This window comes from Haliotis cracherodii, unplaced genomic scaffold, assembly GCF_022045235.1.
Source record: "Haliotis cracherodii isolate W230 unplaced genomic scaffold, xgHalCrac1.p SCAF_31, whole genome shotgun sequence".
Lineage (NCBI taxonomy): Eukaryota > Metazoa > Mollusca > Gastropoda > Lepetellida > Haliotidae > Haliotis > Haliotis cracherodii.
This window is the reverse complement of record NW_027266288.1, coordinates 246643-269410: the sequence shown is the minus strand read 5'-3', so window position 1 is coordinate 269410 and position 22768 is coordinate 246643. Positions and strand designations below refer to the sequence as shown.

The window sequence follows — 22768 nt, the reverse complement described above, 5'->3', positions numbered from 1 at the left end:
TCAGTTAAACTTTGCCATATGGTGTGTCACAACAGGATGTGGTGTATCTATTAATGCTCCAGGATTTGAACTAAATAAGTCTGTTTTATCATTTCATGTGTACTATCAGATTAGACGTATACTTCAAAAAATTAGTGCCCCATTACCGCAGGATCAAGCATGGAATGCATCCAATAATTCGTACAATAGGTTCGCGTATGAACGTATTTGTCATGAATTTAATAAATTTGCTACGAGTAAAGATTGGCGTATTAAAGGAATTAACCATGGTCTAGGTGTTCCGTACAGCGGACAAAAAACAGTTAAAGAAGAAAGCGATGAATTAGTTAAAAAAACTCATCAACCATTCGATCCATTTAACTTGTTACAGAAAAACAATCTTTTTGTAAGATTACATAATCTTAATCATGGCTGGGAACTTTCGAGTAACGATTGGAGAGGCTCTCTTATGAGTTTTAAGCGTGGTTTGGCTTATATTCTTACAAAATTTGCACAACTGAACGATACCGCAAAGGCTTGGAATGAATTTCTTAATGATAAAAAAGAAAATAATTTTACTAACCCAGGAGTTGTAAGGGTTAATGAATCAATAAGAACTTATGTATGGGCAATTCTCGGTGCACAATCGCAAACAAGAACGTCCATTGTTGGTTCTAGGACGGCACTCGATGCACAAAAACAGTTTGTTGCAAACGTGGAGGATGCTATTAATTCACCAGTTGACATACCATCTTCTATAAAACGTTATCAAGATGTATTACAGTACGCTCAATCCAAAGTAGACTACGTAGACAAAACATGTCTCCGAGTAATATGGAACTTATGATCGGTCAAGTGATAGGTTATAATGATAAAATTGTTATTGCTACTGATCAACAAAAAACAGGTTTTATTAACGCTTATAGTCGGCTACAAAATAATAATATGAGCGAAAACGTCCCGATAATGACTTTCTAAAATATCTAGAATAAAAGCTGTTTATCCACAACCTGTTTGCCCGCATATGATAGCGCAGTGCGGGAATCTCCCATTCTGTATATTAAGCATCCATAATCACGGACAAATATATGTTTAATTTACCAGCTGATTACTGGAGCTTCGTTATCTGTAAAGTGACACCCTCGCTGGCATTTTCTATCCTCCTCCAACTACCGTGTATTTGGTCATCGTCTGTGGTTTGCATGTTGAGGCATTGCACGTACCTCGTGGTGAGGTAGTCACCTATGGATATATCCCCGAGAGACAGATCTTTCACAACCGCATTAACTTCTGGGCTTCGTTTTATAGAAGGGAGTTTTTTAATCTCATCCCACTGTTGAAACGCTAGCATTCCTTGACTATACATTTGATAAGGAACGCCCGCGATAGTCAATTCTACTTTTGTAATCTTGGGATTGTAGAACTTCTCGGTATTTCTTTTAAATGCATCGGAGGGGTCCTCGAACAACATTAAAATACCCTTTAACGATCTCGTGGGGATGTTTAGATTGATATTTCACTTTGTATCTTTTTTGCTCCTCGTGATCTTTCGGTGTCGAAGCACGCGATCGTACATAATGGCTAAACTTCCGGTATACTGATTACGAATTTGTCTGGCTAATTTGGGATCTGTTATCATATCATACTCCAGCGAGATATTTTCAATGGAATAGCTAGCATCTTCAGCAGCTCTGATTACTCTACCGTAGTCATTAAAAGTGAGTTCATATTCTAACCTATCACCTAGGGATGCTTGATAAAAGGGCATGTGGGAATCTAGTAATTAATAGTCCAACGGAATATAGAAACGGTTACCTAATGCGCCGGCAACAGCGAGATCTTTTACGACGGTATTATCACCATTTTCAGCACCCGCACGCAGTCTCAGTGTGTTCCGTGGTGTGTATGGGCATATTATCCATCTACGTATACACACTTATTATGGACATATACATAATTTCATTGTACCTTATTATCAAAACAAATACACTGACGATCTGGGTTAGAATAGGCCTTCAACAACCCATGCTTGTACGAAGGCGACTGACATGATCGGGTGGTCAGGCTCGCTGACTTGGTTGATGCACGTCATCGTATCCCAATGGCGTAGATCGGTGCTCTTGATTATAATAACTGGATTGTCTGGTCCAGACTGGATTATTTACGAACCACCGTCATATAGCTGGTCTATTGCTGAGTGCGGCGTTGAACAACAAACAATCAAACAAAAACTATTATTAAACACCTTCCAACAATGGGAAATTAAACTTATATTTTCTATATATTTTGTTATATTTATAACATAATTTGATTCATAATTTAATTATTGCGTTGCTGTCTTCCCTGTCATTCAATGTACATGTTCAAACCCCTAAACTTTGAATATTTCATTTTTCACAAATGGTTATGTTAGAGAGTTGCCTAGATCTCTCGTTACCCACTCACACGAACAGATTAAAATAATTTGTTTAACTATCAAATTTCTGTTTATTTAATTCATGATACGAAATTGATAATTCATTTATCACAGTATAGATTATATTCGTTTATATCACGATCTGATGCTAAGGTGCTAAATGCTAAATCTCTACATTGTGCCCTTGTTCGCGAGCCCTTGTTCTGTTCAGCAAACAAAACCGAAACTCCACAACATGTCCGATTACACTGACCCAGGCTGTCCCAGCTCTCCATGCGATACAGACGCCCTTGTACGTCTCCCAGACCAAAGAGAATAGATTTAAAATGAATCCAGTTCAGGTCTAGAACGATTTGGCAAGCTTAGATTGCCTCAATTCTATCCATGAATGCATGCATTAATAAAATAAATATTGTTCTTGGCTGCTTCAGATTATATTTTGTAGATACATATTTGTAACTAGGAACATTTTACTAACACCGGCGCTCTCCCTATTGAAGCTATTTATAAGAATAGAATCCATTGTTCGATGTCCAAACATCGATAACAAGTGAGAATATCATATAGTAATCGTTGATGCAGCGCTACACTATAATACAAATTATAATCAAGTTGACTAGTATGTACATTACTGCAGTGAACATATACATGACCATGCCCTTCGTAATATCAAATACAAATATATTATTGTGTGATGAATTTAACTGAATAAGTGGTAACATGTGACATTAAATTTCTTTCCTGGTTGGTCCATCCATGTCTACAAAATGAAAACAATACAATTAGAATGGAGCACAGAACAATTCTTAATTTCAGGCTAGGGCTGTGGAAATCCAGACTTCCACTTCCCAATCACTATAGACTTGATTTGGTCTCATTTTTACATTATTCTCTTGGGTCAACGTCACAGCTCATACCATACACTATCAAGACCAGTTTGTCCCCCGCCGGAGCTCCTGGATTTTGGTTATATCATCTAACATGGACAACTCTGCTCTGAAGTAAACAAGAACCTAATCAGCGAGGGGTCCTTTATCATCCCTATGTGACTGCTTATAAATATCTGATATCTCTTCCCAAAGACCTGGTTAATAATATTTTTTCTGCTAAATATTCGAAACAGAGTTAGTGAATTGGTACTACATATGTATACGGTTCTATCTAAAATGACTACAGCGCCCCATTATGAAAACAAATTGTTTTAACGCCGCTCTCAGCAGTATTCCAGTCAAATATGACGGCAGTCTGTTGTATGAGAAATAAATGCAAATTGAATCTTGAATCTTGAAAGTTGTTATATTTCCGCAAATAAGTATCACATGCAGTATACAGTATTATCAACTGCAATATACTGTATACAACATGAAGTATACAGTGTGTCGCGAGCTCTGCGCATTTTTTACCCATCTCCCTCTGCACATTTCGGCAAACACCTCAAAGGGGTTGTAACGAGGTCACAGGCGTGCACTCGTCAGTTGTCTTACACGGACAAGAGTAAGATCTTCCGGAAGACCAGTGCACTAGAGGTATGTGGATTGTTGAGGAGGTACTACGTGTTTGGAACTGGGAGTTGAACACTAAGAACTTTTAGAGAAGAGCTCACAATAAACGGACAGACTTGTGTTTTCATTTCAAGACGTACATGTATCAGGTTGAATTTCTACGACAAATTTAACTTGGTAACCGCTTCCTGACTGTTCCATTAACTGAACTTTATGCCTTTTATACACATTTGTCATGGGGCGACAATGCGACGAGAGACATATTTAAACCTAGAAAATGCCGCGTTACGGCATCGTCGCCCTTTTGTAACATAAAGAAAAGGATTATTCAAAGAGCGACAGTTCGACAATGCGACAAATGGCCAATTGTCGCGCTTTTGTTAATTTTGACACATTTTACTTGTTTTTGTAAGGGCGTCAATGCGACAACGCGACAATGTCCCTTCCATAGTGATCAATGCCAATAAACCTCAGTTATGAAATAGAAGTCTGACATGCTAATTAAAAGACAAAGTGTTGCAGCTTCTGATTTCCTAGATCTTCGAGAAGGATTATCAATAATGGGATGGGTGATGAGTTCAACGGCATGCCGAGTCTATACGCTGTGATTAACAATAATGCTCTCAAATGTATGACATGTATTACGTGAATGAACACATTGTTTATACTCGTCCATGTTTTTGACGGACAATATAATTTATATGCTCGGTAAAAGTGAGGACGGGCACCAGTGTGTGTTTCCGTGCTTTGTTCGGGTGAACAATTGATTTGTCCTTGCATGTTTTTGTGACGGGTGCCACTTGTGTGGCAGGATACGCTCACCTTTTCCCGACAAGCTGTTGGATGGCCCCAATCACTTCGGATTTTTATCCCATATCAGTCTGATACACTATGATATAACTAAAATACTGTAACAGTTGAAAATGTGTTTAATGCGAATACCGTAGTGTGTTACTGTAACTGTTCAAATTTTGTGCAGTGATGTTATGTAATATGTAAAAGAAAGCATATTCAATTATCCAATTAATTTGAATAGAATATACTTGCGTCAGTGTATTTTATTAACGCCCAAAACCGTAATTTAAACACATATAATAACAGATCATATACATGCATGGTGCCTTGACTTGCTACTAGCTTTAATAGGTCATCCCGGAATAAAATAGTTCCCCCAAAAGCGATGAACATATGTTTCAGTATGTTTACAAGAAATACATTAATTTCCAAACAATATACTCATTAGATGAGAAGATCTTTTACAGAATTACCTCAGTAAGTCAATTACAATGACAGAGCGTCGAAATACATTTACATCAAGCACAATACGTCAAAATGGCCGACACGATAAACGTGACGGGAGATATTTCAGAAGTTGTTAATTAACCTGTGGCTATTTAAAGCCTTTGTCATCATTGATCAATTGGCCGATCATTCAAAGGTGATTGTAAAGATGTGTCAAATATATACTAAGGTTAATTCATAGATTGTTGTAGATAATCACTACGATACTTTGGATTTTTGGGTTCTTTTTGGTTATTTATTTGCTCTGGGACGGGTTGTAGCGAGGGTATCCTTGAACGCGCATGCAACCACAGTCTCTGACTTATCCTAGAGTAAGCTAAGATGCTAAAGTCAAAATTAAAGGGTCTAAATGATGAGAAACAACGCTTCTGTGTGAATTCGTACGAGGGAATTCCAAGGGTTTTCCCCAAGAATGTGGAAGTAGTCAATGTTTACGCCATTTCAAGAATACAATCACGTGAAGAACGTCATGTGACCGACCTCTCGTCCAATAGAAAAGCCGTATATCTTGTAAACTTCTTGTAAACTGTGCGGAGGGATATGTTACCACGATAACCTTGGTAACATTGTTTGGTTCGATTTCTTGGCGTGTGTCTGGATGCCATTAACATATTACAACTCCTAAAACTGGCTTATCAGCAAATCTCGCTGCACTGCGCGCGACAGATACTAGAGCAAGGCATGCCAGAAATAGGAAACCTAATGCTTCCGAAAGGTAGCCTTAGGCTTCACGTGCGTCGAGGGACCAGCGCCATCTCATCGGCCATTAACAGTTGTACAAGGCGGAGCAAAAAGCATCGTTTTTCCGTCCATTTTACGCTTGAAACACTCGACCCTTTTCTGGACACTTTCTAGACGCTCACCAATTAATCAATTTTAATGAATTTTTAGTCCAATGACCATATACAGAAAAAAACGACGTTTTCGTGTTTGCAGTGTAAGAGTGTTTCAGGTGTATGATGTGTGGTACAGGCGTAATCCAGGTGAACCATATGTGGCTCAAAAACTGAAACATATGGTAATGGAGAGCATGTCGAACAGAATTGGTGCTGTCCAAATCCTGCTCAAATCCGGTCCTAAGTTGCCTGAATATATATTACACCATTCAGTCACTATGACATTCAAGCTCAACATTTCCACTTTAAAGACCCCTTTTGCTGTCGCTGCCAATGTTTGCGTACAAGCGTACGATATGTGTGTTTTACGTTAAGTTCAGGTGTATCATATGTGTGTTATAAGTGTGTTGTAGGTGTACCATATGTGCGTTACAAGAGTATTTTAGGTGTACCGAATGTGCGTTAGAAGAGTGTTTCAGGCGTACGATATGTGTGTTACAAGCGTATTTAAATTGTACCATATGTGTATTACAAACGTGTTCCAGGTGTACTATGTCTGTGTTACAAGCGTATTTTAGCTGTATGATATGTGTGTTATAAGTGTGTTTCATGTGTATGATATGTGTGTTACAAGCGTATTTTAGGTGTAAAATATGTGTGTTATGAGTGTGTTTCATGTGTATGATATGTGTGTTACGAGCGTATTTTAGGTGTAAAATATGTGTGTTATAAGTGTGTTTCAGGTGTATGGTATGTGTGTTATAAGTGTGTTTCAGATGTACAATATGTGTGTTGCAAGCGTATTTTAGCTGTATGATATGTGTGTTATAAGTGTGTTTCATGTGTATGATATGTGTGTTACAAACGTATTTTAGGTGTAAAATATGTGTGTTATAAGTGTGTTTCAGGTGTATGGTATGTGTGTTATAAGTGTGTTTCAGATGTACAATATGTGTGTTGCAAGCGTATTTTGTGTGTACCATATGTGTGTGACAAGCGTATTTTAGGTGTAAAATACGTGTGTTATAAGTGTGTTTCAGGTGTATTGTATGTGTGTTATAAGTTTGTTTTCGGTGTACCATATGTGTATTACAAATGCATTTCAGGCGTACGATATGTGTGTTACAAGCGTGCTCCAGGTCTACCAAATGTGTGTTACACGCGTATTTTAGGTGTACGATATGTGTGTTATAGGTGTGTTTAAGGTGTACGATATGTGTGTTACAAGTGTATTTTAGGTGCACCATATGCATGGTAAATGTGTATTTTAGATGTACAATATGTGTGTTACAAGCGCATTTTAGGTGTACGACATGTGTGTTACAAGCATGTTCCAGGTCTACCATATGTGTGTTACAAGCATATTTTAGGTGCACCATATGCGTGTTACAAGTGTATTTTAGGTGCACCATATGCGTGTTAGAAGTTTATTTTAGATGTACACTATGTGTGTTATAAGTGTGTTTCAGATGTACGATATGTGTGTTACAAGCATATTTTAGGTGCACCATATGCGTGTTACAAGTGTATTTTAGGTGCACCATATGCGTGTTAGAAGTGTATTTTAGATGTACAATATGTGTGTTATAAGTGTGTTTCAGATGTACAATATGTGTGTTACAAGCGTATTTTAGGTGCACCATATGTATTTTACAAATGTATTTTAGATGTTCAATATTTGTACTACAAGCGCATTTAAGGTGTACCATATGTGTGTTTCAAGTGTATTTTAGGTGTACAATATGTGTGTTATAAGTGTGTTTCAGATGTACGATATGTGTGTTATAAGTGTGTTTCAGATGTACGATATGTGTGTTACAAGCATATTTTAGGTGCACCATATGCTTGTTACAAGTGTATTTTAGGTGCACCATATGCGTGTTAGAAGTGTATTTTAGATGTACAATATGTGTGTTAGAAGTGTGTTTCAGATGTACAATATGTTTGTTACAAGCGTATTTTAGGTGCACCATATGTATTTTACAAATGTATTTTAGATGTACAATATTTGTATTCCAAGCGCATTTAAGGTGTACGATATGTGTTTTGCAAGCGTATTTAGGTGTACCATATGTATATTACAAGCGTATTTTAAGTGTACAATATGTGTGTTATAAGTGTGTTTCAGATGTACGATATGTGTGTTATAAGTGTGTTTCAGATGTACGATATGTGTGTTACAAGCATATTTTAGGTGCACCATATGCTTGTTACAAGTGTATTTTAGGTGCACCATATGCGTGTTAGAAGTGTATTTTAGATGTACAATATGTGTGTTAGAAGTGTGTTTCAGATGTACAATATGTTTGTTACAAGCGTATTTTAGGTGCACCATATGTATTTTACAAATGTATTTTAGATGTACAATATTTGTATTCCAAGCGCATTTAAGGTGTACGATATGTGTTTTGCAAGCGTATTTAGGTGTACCATATGTATATTACAAGCGTATTTTAGGTGTACAATATGTGTGTTATAAGTGTGTTTCAGATGTACGATATGTGTGTTATAAGTGTGTTTCAGATGTACAATATGTGTGTTACAAGCGCATTTTAGGTGTACGATATGTGTGTTACAGGCATGTTCCAGGTCTACCATATGTGTGTTACAAGCATATTTTAGGTGCACCATATGCGTGTTACAAGTGTATTTTAGGTGCACCATATGCGTGTTAGAAGTTTATTTTAGATGTACACTATGTGTGTTATAAGTGTGTTTCAGATGTACGATATGTGTGTTACAAGCATATTTTAGGTGCACCATATGCGTGTTACAAGTGTATTTTAGGTGCACCATATGCGTGTTAGAAGTGTATTTTAGATGTACAATATGTGTGTTATAAGTGTGTTTCAGATGTACAATATGTGTGTTACAAGCGTATTTTAGGTGCACCATATGTATTTTACAAATGTATTTTAGATGTTCAATATTTGTACTACAAGCGCATTTAAGGTGTACCATATGTGTGTTTCAAGTGTATTTTAGGTGTACAATATGTGTGTTATAAGTGTGTTTCAGATGTACGATATGTGTGTTATAAGTGTGTTTCAGATGTACGATATGTGTGTTTCAAGCATATTTTAGGTGCACCATATGCTTGTTACAAGTGTATTTTAGGTGCACCATATGCGTGTTAGAAGTGTATTTTAGATGTACAATATGTGTGTTAGAAGTGTGTTTCAGATGTACAATATGTTTGTTACAAGCGTATTTTAGGTGCACCATATGTATTTTACAAATGTATTTTAGATGTACAATATTTGTATTCCAAGCGCATTTAAGGTGTACGATATGTGTTTTGCAAGCGTATTTAGGTGTACCATATGTATATTACAAGCGTATTTTAGGTGTACAATATGTGTGTTATAAGTGTGTTTCAGATGTACGATATGTGTGTTATAAGTGTGTTTCAGATGTACGATATGTGTGTTACAAGCATATTTTAGGTGCACCATATGCTTGTTACAAGTGTATTTTAGGTGCACCATATGCGTGTTAGAAGTGTATTTTAGATGTACAATATGTGTGTTAGAAGTGTGTTTCAGATGTACAATATGTTTGTTACAAGCGTAATTTAGGTGCACCATATGTATTTTACAAATGTATTTTAGATGTACAATATTTGTATTCCAAGCGCATTTAAGGTGTACGATATGTGTTTTGCAAGCGTATTTAGGTGTACCATATGTATATTACAAGCGTATTTTAGGTGTACAATATGTGTGTTATAAGTGTGTTTCAGATGTACGATATGTGTGTTATAAGTGTGTTTCAGATGTACGATATGTGTGTTACAAGCATATTTTAGGTGCACCATATGCTTGTTACAAGTGTATTTTAGGTGCACCATATGCGTGTTAGAAGTGTATTTTAGATGTACAATATGTGTGTTAGAAGTGTGTTTCAGATGTACAATATGTTTGTTACAAGCGTATTTTAGGTGCACCATATGTATTTTACAAATGTATTTTAGATGTACAATATTTGTATTACAAGCGCATTTAAGGTGTACGATATGTGTTTTGCAAGCGTATTTAGGTGTACCATATGTATATTACAAGCGTATTTTAGGTGTACAATATGTGTGTTATAAGTGTGTTTCAGATGTACGATATGTGTGATATAAGTGTGTTTCAGATGTACGATATGTGTGTTACAAGCATATTTTAGGTGCACCATATGCTTGTTACAAGTGTATTTTAGGTGCACCATATGCGTGTTAGAAGCGTATTTTAGATGTACAATATGTGTGTTATAAGTGTGTTTCAGATGTACGATATGTGTGTTACAAGCGTATTTTAGGTGCACCATATGTATTTTACAAATGTATTTTAGATGTACAATATTTGTATTCAAGCGCATTTAAGGTGTACGATATGTGTTTTGCAAGCGTATTTAGGTGTACCATATGTATATTACAAGCGTATTTTAGGTGTACAATATGTGTGATATAAGTGTGTTTCAGATGTACGATATGTGTGTTATAAGTGTGTTTCAGATGTACGATATGTGTGTTACAAGCATATTTTAGGTGCACCATATGCTTGTTACAAGTATATTTTAGGTGCACCATATGCGTGTTAGAAACGTATTTTAGATGTACAATATGTGTGTTATAAGTGTGTTTCAGATGTACGATATGTGTGTTACAAGCGTATTTTAGGTGCACCATATGTATTTTACAAATGTATTTTAGATGTACAATATTTGTATTCAAGCGCATTTAAGGTGTACGATATGTGTTTTGCAAGCGTATTTAAGTGTACAATATGTATATTACAAGTGTATTTTATGTGTACAATATGTGTGTTATAAGTGTGTTTCAGATGTACAAAATGTGTGTTATAAGTGTGTTTCAGATGTACGATATGTGTGTTACAAGCGTATTTGAGGTGTACTATCTGTGAGATACAAGCGTGTTCCAGCTGTACCAGATGTATGTTACAAGTGTATTTTAGATGTACAATTTGTGTGTAATAAGTGTGTTTCAGATGTACGATATGTGTGTTTTAAGTGTGTTTCAGATGTACGATATGTGTGTTTTAAGTGTGTTTCAGATGTACGATAAGTGTGTTACAAATGTATTTTAGGTGTACGATCTGTGAGATACAAGCGTGTTCCAGGTATACTATGTCTATGTTACAAGCGTAGTTTAGGTGTTCGATATGTGTTGGTCTTCAAAATGTTTCAGTTGTTGGTGGGCTGAGGACATTATTGGCTCAACATTCCGTCTCATATTAATAATATAGCTCATCTTCCAAATAATCAAGGCTTCCAGTGTGAAAGAATAAACAGAAGCTTCTTCATATGGAGTCTTTGTATGTCGACCACATTCAACCGCAGCGGGTTATTACGTTTCAAGTGAGAATTTTCTTATGGCGACGAAAACTTGATGAAAAATATGTCTCATTATAGCAAAGTCATTTTTCTTCAACAAAGGCTGAACACATAAAGAAAAACGCAGAAAGATAAAGTCATTAGGAGTCAAATAGGAGTTGGATGGCTTGATGTACCAAGAATGAAAAAGACATCCTCATATTTGAAATGTCTCAATAGTTCATTAAAAAATGCAATTAGTTTGATTGTGTGCTACACACTGTTGTGTTGTTTATTGTATCGATTCAGTTGTACGAAAGGGACAAACAATGTCAGTTCCAATAAATTGTTAATGTCCATCTTCTACTATATAGATTTACAATACAAGTAACCAAACACGTAGTACTTTGGTATATTGATGGCTGTTCTTTACGTTTGTAGCTGTCAATAACGATGAGTTGGTGCGATAAGCCGATCCGTTTACACACGATTTAAACGAAATGTATGTAAACGATATTGAAAATTATCTTGAATAAAAATCAATATAATAGACTCATTACTAAAGATACACATAGAACCTTACATTCTCACCGTGAAGTCTTGGCGTTGTGAAACAAAATTAGACTCATTGAATGCGTGTAGCGCTCAGATGTATTTTTCTGGAGGGAAACGTGCACTGTACACTGGACAATATTTACGCAGTAATCTAAATTAAAGTTAAACAAAGCTTGGAAACCATATCTCTTTGATTCAATATGAAAAGACAACAGTGCACGCAAAAGATTTTGGTTAAATAAATGTTACAATTTTATTTTGCACGCATTGGCAAAATATGCTACCACGAGCACTGGTAACTATTTTCTTCAGTGACAACACATGGTATCGCTGCATTCTTTAGTATAGATATAGTAACCCAGAGTCAGTTTGACCATTTCATTTAGTGAAATTGTGTCTTGTGATATCCACTGTCACCGAGAATAACGCCGTCTTGTAGAGTGGTATGGTGTGTTCTAGGTGTTGCCTCACGTTACTCATCTTAAGTGAGTGAGTGAGTGAGTTGGGTTTAACGCCGCTTTTAACAGTATTCCAGTCATATCGGGGCGTGTCAGCTTAATGTGGGAGGAAAGCCCGAAGTGATGCAGGCCTCAGACGTTTACCACTTCGGTGAAACCCACGAGCACGGGTATGGTGCTGACAAACCTAGAAACATAATTGGGGCGAACCGGGATTCATAATCATAGGTCTCTGGCGTGCCCAAGGGACGCAACTCTGCACAGCGAATCGTGGCGCCTTAGACGACTGGGCCACCCGTGCCCCCTTACTCATCTTGAACACGTGGCTGCCATGCGTACTGCAAATACCTACAGAAAGAGACAAAACGGTCATATATGTCAATATTGCCATCGAACCTGGTTCATAAAGCAGCCAGTGTCATATAGCTGAAATATTGCTGATCGCGGCGTTTAACAACAAATACTGAAATCATATAGTATAAAGATTTTTGTGATAGCTATTTCGTTTAATCATGTGAATGGTGTGAGGGTCGTAAACGTATTTTCTTTGTGACTTTGAAGGGAGGACGTGTATGTTCCATGCACAGGTTTTACAGTGACATTTGATTTGTTATTATACTCAAGAATTTATTTAACGCATCCTGGCTGTCACACACTGCTGGAACGTTGATCGAATGGTAGCCTTTCCTATTGACAAAGGCAGGTACGTTGTCTGATGGTGCCCTTATCCTGAATCCCCTACATCCCCAGGTAACAAACTTGAGCAAAAGAGACGCGATGGCAAGGAAAGTCTCTCTAACAACGTGTGAGGCTGTCGATTTGGTTATCCCTATTATGTCGCCAGTGATTTGCAGGAAACTTCCACTTGCAAAGAACCGTAGGGTTATTTATTTTGCTGCGTTTTCATCATCATCTCAGTAAGTATAGTGTTAAGGATGGATAGAATATGTGCATGCCTTAGTAATTAAAAAAAATCTTTTGGCAAGGATTGAACACGCACAACTATTCTTTTCATTGTGCACGACCCATTTAGTTTTTAAGTCATTAGAGTAACTCCCCTTTATGAAATTGATCATGGCTGACAACCCCAAGTTCAATCAATCAATCAATCTTTATTGTATGAAAGGCCATTGGCCCATATACACATACAGATAAACAATATTATTTACAGCTGTACAGCGCATTTTATAATTATTTGATAACTAATATGGTGCTTGACATATAATAAAGGTATTGTAATAACATTGGTAATAACCACAATGGCAGCAGTAGTAGTAAAAAATACAAAAGGAATACAAAAGGAATGGAATGGAAATATGAAGTTTTACGTCGCAAGGCTTTCAGCCATAGCGCGACATTCAATACAAAAGGATCTATCAGAAATATACTCATCATGTCAGGACAATTTGACAATTTAAATGTATATGCATTTCTAGTAGAAACAAACAGACAAAAATGAAATGTAGATACTCCTGATCTAGATGCGAAAGTTTCAAAACAACTTATCATTTCTGGACATATCGGATTTAGTAGTTTACTACGCACTCGTAGACTTTGATAGATGTATTGTAATATCTTAGTTAATTTTTTACTAGAGATACCATTAAAAGATAATATTTTGTTCATGGAATAGTGGGTCTTAGTTATATCAGGCATATATTTCAATCTTAGGTTGTCGTAAATTGGACATATAAACAAAAAGTGTAATTCGTTTTCAATATGGTTTTCGCAGAATTGACAAAAACGCATATCCTTAGGAAAAGAAGAGAAGCGACCCCTGTTGCACATCAAATCATTTAACCCTAGCCTAAGTTTAATAAATGTGTCTCTAATTTTTCTCTCTGTTATAGTATGCAGGTAGACCTCTGGTGTTAGACAATATTTAAAGGTTTTATAAACGTCGTAGCGTGTACTGTTATCTAATGACGACCTCCAATTTTGAGTAAACATATCAATTGCTACCTGCTTAAAAGAGCTAAGAAAATACATTTTGTCTCCAACGCTTTGATTAAGCCAAACATATCCAAATCCGTGAGAGAAGAGTAAATGCTTAATGTTTGATGCCCAGGTTACGTACCCAACACTATCACGATAGACAAGCATTTCGTAGCATTTTTGGGGGATTCGTTCCCGCGACATCTCTGTTATTTTGAGCCAGTATCTGAGTAAACGTAAATATGAACAAATATATAACGGGTATCTGCCACATTCGCCATAGACCATATGATTTGGAGCCGATTTAGAAACATTTAGAAATCTTTTACATGCAGTTAAGTGTACCTTTTCAATATTGTAATAGGTTTCAAAACCCCAGACCTCTGATCCATATAATAAGATTGGTTGAACTTGAGCATCAAACATTTTGAAGAAGATAGTAGGTGAGATAACATGCAATTTATCTAGACCGACAAATAGATTTATTAGGGCCTTTTTTGCTCGTAGGGCGAGATCGTTAACGAGATGTTTAAGATTAAGGTTAAACGGTAAAACAACACCGAGGTATGTATACATGTTTGTAACATTTATAGGTTGGTTATTAAAGAACCATTTATCTCTCGATGCAAGATGACCTCCCCTCCTAAATACGATAATATTAGTTTTTTCCAAGTTAACAGATAGCTTCCATTTAACAGTGTAACTGTATAGTATATCAATTTGTTTCTGAAGTTGACAACGTATCTTTCTGGAGTGAAGTGAAAAGGGTCCATGAATTTACATTACTTCCACTTGTGAAATATATTTACAAGGTTGGTATCATTAGGCTGCATATATGACTGTACCAACGCACGTGTTAGTGATCATGAGCAGACCCACGCTGAACTGCGGATCATTCATTTTAAAGATTGCCGCTTTTAATGTGCCCGATGTGGCGTCATAAATATATGTTTGTTTCAAACTTGCTGAGTTTCTAGAAACGCGTGTAAATTAATGAAAATTTACCTGTAGTTCAACACTAAGTGCGTGCGATCTTGCCGATGTGGACTGTAATTCATCTCTCACAAGATCGCAGATATATCTGATGCTTGCCTTCTCAAAACGGTAGCGGGCCCTTACTTCTTCATCGCTCATGGATTTGAGGTGATGAGTTCGTTTTCCGAAAACACTGTCTTTCCTTGTGCGTCCTAAGCTTTCCAACAATATGTTTGCTGCCATGTTTGTTTTTGTGACACGCTAATGATGCCCCAGAACCTTCAGCACAACGTCATTAAAATATTGATTCAACTGGATTGAATGATACATTAGTTAATGAAAGTTTAATGACACGTTAATGCATCATTAAAGTTTGATACAACCAGGTCCAGACCAGATTATGAGTTATAAGTGTATACTTCTATGATCGGCAGAGCTGCTTAACATGATTCAGACAATTTAGGTGAAAAAACATTAACAAGATTTCTGTACATGTTAGCAACTTCTGTTTCTTCGCCATTTAGGAACCATTTTCATTTCTGAGGAGACGACCTCCGTTCGGAAGACGATACTTATTGTTGTAATGAACTTTCATTCTAGTTCCCACACAAACACTTCCAAACATGAATTTGTATCTAAAGCTGTAACGCAGTGTCAGATGCAGATGAGACATCATCTTCAAACAATAACGAAAACACAGCAGAAATTTGAGGAAATAATAAAAATCACCTCTCTTACCTTCTTTTTCCAACCTTTTATCAAACTTTGTTGATAAAAATGATAAAAAATATCTCAGGATATACCCTTGATGGGTGCCTTTGTTACATTTGAAGTATGGTGATGTGAGCCAGAATGCTGCCATGCTCGAGGTCTCAGAATACATCCTTGCAGCATGCCTGTATTACATTTGAAGTATGGTGATGTGCGCCAGAATTAGTTCTGACACAAGCTCATAATGATAAATACATCACACTTGAAGAATTTACCTCTATCAAGAGACCCTTGAACAATATTTCATGATTTCATACTGTCAAAGGCTTTGGAGAAGTCAATAAAATGACAAAAAACCCTTCCATTTCTTATGTTAATATCTGTTGATGATGGCTTGCAAGGAAAATATATGGTCAGTGGCAAAATTATGTTGTCTACGTTCAGCCTGTCTTTCTGTTGAATATTGTTATTGTCACACGAATGTTGCAAATAATTGTTTGTAACTAAAGTCAAAATTTTGCACAGGGAGTTGAACAAAGCGATTCTTGAATCAAGTTTGCGTGGAAGGCAAATAATGCTATGATCCGTTCTCTCTGAACCTACTCTTGTTCTTCCCACTCACACCCCTATCTGTCCTGAATGTTCTCTTCAATCATGTTTGCTCTCCTCCTCTCTCCTCTGACGTCAGCTCTCTATCCCCTTCCATGCCTCCCATCATTCTCTCTCTCTCTCTCTCTCTCTCTCTCTCTCTCTTTCTCTCTCTCTCTTTCTCAGTCGTTCTGTCTATCTAATCTCACTCTCTCATCATTCTCTTCCATCACCTCACCCGCCTCCTTCTCTCTCCCCTCCCGGCCAATCTCTCTATCTCTCTGTGTCCTAAACGTTCTGTCTGTCTCTGTCTCCCTGCCTCTTTGTCTCTCTCTCTCTCTCTCTCTCTCTCTCTCTCTCTCTCTCTCTCTCTCTCTCTCTCTCTCTCTTGCCGACAATCACTACTTTCAGTCATGTGACATCAAATGCTTGTCAGTTGATCATTTCCTTATCATGACATATCCTTGTCTATCAATCAGGAAAAATATGAAGTAATGATATACGATTATCTTTTAGTGTGCACTAGAAGATAAATAAAGTGTGGTGTGAAGAGGCAGCAGGCGCTGATGACACGAGCTAGTTCATAAAAAGGTTGTATTTCCGTTAGCAGAGACAGTCCAACCTCATAAAGGCACAAGAGAAGAGGCACAAAGAAGTTGTGGATTTTATGTACAAGACCTATGTCTGATGTTTAGAAGTTACCTACATTCACATACTAGTACCTACATACAAATGTAAAAAATATATAAAAAATTTACATATGATAAACAAGAAAAGGCTGAGAAATTGGCCAACATGTCAGATCACATAAGGCTGCTTTAGGGAGTTTAATATAACATCTTACTTGTGTAGGTCCGTTTAAGAACCACACATATGTTAAACGCCTCAATATCACCAAATGGGGTAGCCTGGTGGTTAAAGCGTTCGCTCGTCACACTGAAGACCCGGGTTCGATTCCCGACATGTGTACAATGTGTATAGCAAATTTCTGGTGTCCCCCGCCGTGATATTGCTGGAATATTGCTAAAAGCGGCGTAAAACCATACTCACTCACTCTCTTGTTTCATAGTCTGGTCTTTTTTTTATTTTCACAAAGTATGTTTAGAGTAGAACATGATATGTATTGCTAGCTATTGCATTGTGATGACAGAATAGGTCATTAATATAATTGCCTAACACGGTAAAAGCACGAAATCGATGAAATGTTACTGATGTAAATCACAACTTATCCCATGGGTATCATGGGCCGTTCGGTTTCCTCCATACACGTTTCAGTATCGAATCCTTGGGAAAGATTTGAAATAATCCAAGCATGATGGAAACAAAGATCTCAAACGTACCTTGAAGCTAATTTCAAATAAATAACTAATTAGTGTTTGTGAGTGTATTGGAATTTACTAAAATTTCCTTCTAGAATCCCTTTTGTTGCAAGAAACCATTTTTCCATTAAGAAGGTTGTACATTATTTAAGAGTTAACAGAAAGTCAATCATTGATTTCATCGATTGGCTCATTGTAGGAAAACAATTGAAACCTCATGCTTGTATGATTTACTATTCACTGTAATAGTTGCCTAACAGATTAACTAAAGTTATCGATTCTTCTGTCTTTGTGAAAGTACGTATTCCATATACAAGCCAGTAAATATTATCAAGTGAGTACTTGAGTTTAATGTGGGAGGAAAGTCCCCAGTGATGTCGCGATAGTTGAGCGTAAGCCACTCGTGCATTAATGCACGATCTCGTGATTGGCCCATACAGCTGATCAATAGTTAGGTTGTGTATTATAAGAGCATATGTTGCAGCGCCAGGAAGTAGTGTCACTCAGTCACTAATCATTATAACTGAAGTAGAGGCGAAAGAATGATTCTGCCGATACTTCTATTCTTCGCGGTGTTCTCAAAGAACTCTGTGGTTTCCAGACATGTGTATGCAAGACTTATCCCTCTGGACAACCTTAGAGCGAGTGAGACACCAACCAGCATCAACCAGTCGAAGAGTATGCCTGACTGTGCCACCGTTTGTGCCAGGGATGAGGCATGTGTTGCTATGATGCATCATGGTGATCAGTGCTCCATCTACAGATCATCCCTGTCTCCCTCGAGTGTTTCCCTTCCCGGCGCCAGAAGTTTCCTTCAGCAAGGAGGTTAGAAATATCAGACTTTAGTTTATGTATGGTCAGATTTTTTTCAGGTCACTTGAATGTCAATTAATCTTTTGTCATTGTGAGTTGTTTGCCATTCGATTGTCTGATTGTCCGTCGATCAGAGGTCAACGTTCACTGCAAGACCTATTTAGATGAAAGTTTCCTTGAGTAACGTTAGCTATTCAAAATAGGCAAAGGGTTTGCCATAATTATTGTAGCCATATTGTTGCGCCCATGTTGCGTGAATTGCAACAATGATAATTAATTCAAGATCGTTCAGGCTGTCATGATTGGCATTCAACACCATTGTCACAAAGGATCTTGAAAACATACCACATTTGTCTTTCTTTTCCCTGGCAACTACTTCACAAAAAAAGTCAGCTGTGTTTGTCAGAAAAATAAGGTTGAAGCGACTTATTTCTCAACCCAGGTGAACTACTGAGCCAGTGTACGATTCAGACTGTACTATTGGCGTGTGTTTATGAATAACTATCAAATAACAATGAAACCAGGGATCCTGTACATGATAGTATTTATCGCCAAGTGCTTCATTAAACATATAGCTACAATTGTAATGAAGCTGCTCACTCAGTCGTAGTTATCAGTCTTGATCTTGCACTGTGTAAGCTTCAAACACATTCTACATAGTTCCAGACCAGTCCAGGATCACTTGAACATTACAAAATATTCCACATGTTTCTATAACGCTTGACATCCATCCATGCTATTTCAGAAGTCTACTTATAATTCGGGCATCTAAAAAAAATGACTTCCTCACCACTGCTGACATTAAATAGTACTATTTTCCTGAGATCTAATCATTGTCCAAATATACACATGCACAAATGTTAAGCGCCACTTTTGTTACTTTTGGCACTTAATGATGACTATTATAACGAGATGTATATGTAAACCTCATGTGATGCAAAAGTTGTCCCAAAGCAAGTTTATCTTGTGTTCCAAAAGAACATGAGCAGAAAGGAATTTTACCGAAGACCAGAAATTGAAGGATTAGAAAACATTGAAAAACTTTTTTTTGTCATGTAACTGTCATGATATCAGCAGACCATATCAGGTGTCACATAGACACCATAGGGAGTGCAAAGTCTATTGCAAGACAGAAACGTCAGTAACGTGTGTATGATCCACGGACATTGACCACAGCTTCAACCCTACGCCTCATACTCATAAGTCGTTGAATGCTTTTCTGAGGCGAACGGATCCATTCGTCATGTAGTGCGGCTTCAAGTCCAGCGAGATTTTGAAGTGGGGGATCACGATGTCTGATTTTCTGGCCAAGAATGTCCCAGAGATGCTCAATCGGATTAACATCCAGACTACAGGCCGGCCAGGGAAGAGTGGCAATAGCTTCTTGACGCAAATAAGCCAAAACTGCCCAAGATCTGTGTGGTCTAGCAGTTGTCCATGTAAAGAGGTCTTGTTTGAAGAGGATGGTTTTCAAATGAGGGACTACCACTGGACGAAGAACGGCATCTTGGTATTGTTGGCCATTCAGGTTTCCACGAATTGTCAGCATCGAATGTTTGCAGCTGAAGGAAAGACAACCCCATATCATGACAGACCCCCCGCCACATGCTAAAGTCTTCTGCGTGTTCCTTGGTGCAAAACGAGTGTTACGTTCCCTCCAAACACGTATTCGACCATCAACAGTTCGTAGCAGCATTCGACACTCGTCAGACCAATGGATCCTTCTCCAGTTGGCCAAGTTCCATCGACTACAGGCACGCACCATATCAGACGATTCCGCCTGTGCCTCTCAGTCGTTTTACGTTTTACTGATCTTCTGGCGTTATAACCAGCTGCTCGGAGGCGACGCCTTAAGGTCATCGTCGAGAGTCTCTGATGGGTAATCACACTGCAGTCTTAAATCTGTTGAAGTGGCAAATGGATTTCGTCTGACTATCCTGAAAATACGTCTATCCTCTCTGTTAGAGGTCTTTCTTGGCCTACCAGATCTATGCCTGCCATCGACATCATTGGTTTGACCATGTTTGACAATCAAACGAGTGATAACACTGTGATGACGACCCATTTGTCTTGCAATGGCCCTGCATGACATGCCAGCATATTTATGCCTATCACTTGCCCTCTTTCATCGTTCGTTAACTTTCACCTCACCATGGCTGATTTTCAACCTCTATTGGAAGGGGAATATCACACATTGTGGCTACAATTGTAATTACGTTGCTAATCCATACCTTATATAGTCATCAGTTGTGATCCAGCACTGTCTCTATCTTCAGCTCTGCCAGACCCAGACCCGTGCCCTGTGTCTCAAGGCTACACGTCAGTCCTGTCCCCACGCCTGTGTTTCAAGCTTTACCTGAGCAAGATGAATTGGACTGCCAGTCAGGACCGATGTGAGAGTGAAGGTGGCCGCCTTATCATCCTCAACACAGACGAGAAACACGCCTACATTCTGGCTCAAGTGCCACGTTCCCTACCTCGTAAGTACTTCATGTCATTTTTAGACGCGATTGCAAGTTAGATAAAGGAAACACATTGAACTAGTTTAAAAACAGGTTTTACCACCTCTCTTTCCTGTTTAACCTGTCCAACTTCTCAGTCTATGTCATGATGAACCCCCATAGCCTCACTCTATATAAAGTATTTGTTTGTTCAAAGTGTTCATCTCTTCTAAATAATTTTGATAATCAAGAGATTTGAAAATGCCCCTCACCAAATCACCATGTTACATTGAGGCATTTCATTTTGAGGTGTTTTGTTAATCTGATTGTGAAAGATGCACCTCTTTTTTGCAGCTCATATTGGTCTGAAATCTGTTGGTGGCTCCAAAATCTGGACTGACGGCTCGACCTACATCCCTGGACAAATTAGCACTTTCCCTGGGAATTGTGGATACTTACATAATTTGAAATACAGGGGCTATTATTGCTATTGGCAACGCCAGTCCCTGTGTGAAATACCCGTGTAAAACACGTACGTAGGGTCCTCAAACAGCATCTCCTCCTAGTAAAATACATGGTAACTATTCACTGTAGACGTTCAAGACAATGTGTACATACTATCATACTATCATGTATCCCATGGTTTTAGTTAAAGGGTAACTCGGTTTCAAACTATTAGTTTCAGCATTTGTTCCAACCTATTGTAGTATACGGCCATTCTTGGAGCAAATTACAACTCTACATCAGGTTACAATGGCATTCATGATTTATGTAACAACGTCTTGACCTAAACTGAAAGGACGACGAGAACAATCGCCATTTTAGAAAAAGGTACAACACAATCCCATGGGCTGAGTTAAAGGTTTCGGTTTCAGCCTATTATTCATAGCATTATTTCATTCAAACGGACGTTTTGAAAACGTAGTATGCGACCATTCTTGAAGCAAATTACAAACGTACCCGATATCCATGAGTTATATAACATAAATAAAATGTTCTCTTTTCAGAATATTTGACTTTCGACATAATACAACTATATCCTAAAGATTGCCTTAATTCCAGTGAAATGTCAGTGAATACACATTTTACTCATTATTGAATGATGTTGAATTTACAATCGTGTAGAAGATATGTACAAAACTGCCCAATACAGTTGATACTCCCCGTTTTTGTTAATATGATATGATAATCTGCAGACAGAAGCGTTGCTCTGTTTATCATTATATTCACCCCTAGGTATGACACAACTTCCTAAAACCAAATATAACTGAAATATAAAAAATATGGCATTAGTCCAGCATTTTCACTAAGAGGTTGTGTTGGTGCGTGTTTTATATGCTAGTAGCTAAATCGAGCCCTAGTGTACATAACTACATCAGCTTGAATCTGATAGTAAAACATGCTTTAGTAGCATTTCAACAGATAACTTTTCTATTTTGAAACTTGATAACGTTTGTTATTAACATTTCAGATGTATGGTAAATAGTCCAGAAAGAAAGATAATTAATAATTATAAATAATATGTGGAATTCATCTCCAATGTCACCTCTTGATACATACACTATTTATGACACATCAGCATTAGAAATTTGCAATAGTTTTTATGAAGGTTTTGCTATATG

General features: G+C 37.5%; 1 protein-coding gene across 1 annotated transcript; it reads left to right on the top strand.

Annotated features, from left to right (window-relative positions):
* The first annotated feature begins 18434 nt into the window (after positions 1-18434).
* On the top strand, positions 18435-21673 carry LOC139477064 (uncharacterized). Its single transcript, XM_071259623.1, has 3 exons — positions 18435-18717; positions 20982-21185; positions 21501-21673. Exons 1-3 carry the CDS (start codon positions 18435-18437, stop codon positions 21671-21673), a joined length of 660 nt encoding a protein of 219 aa, XP_071115724.1.
* Positions 21674-22768: the final 1095 nt, after the last annotated feature.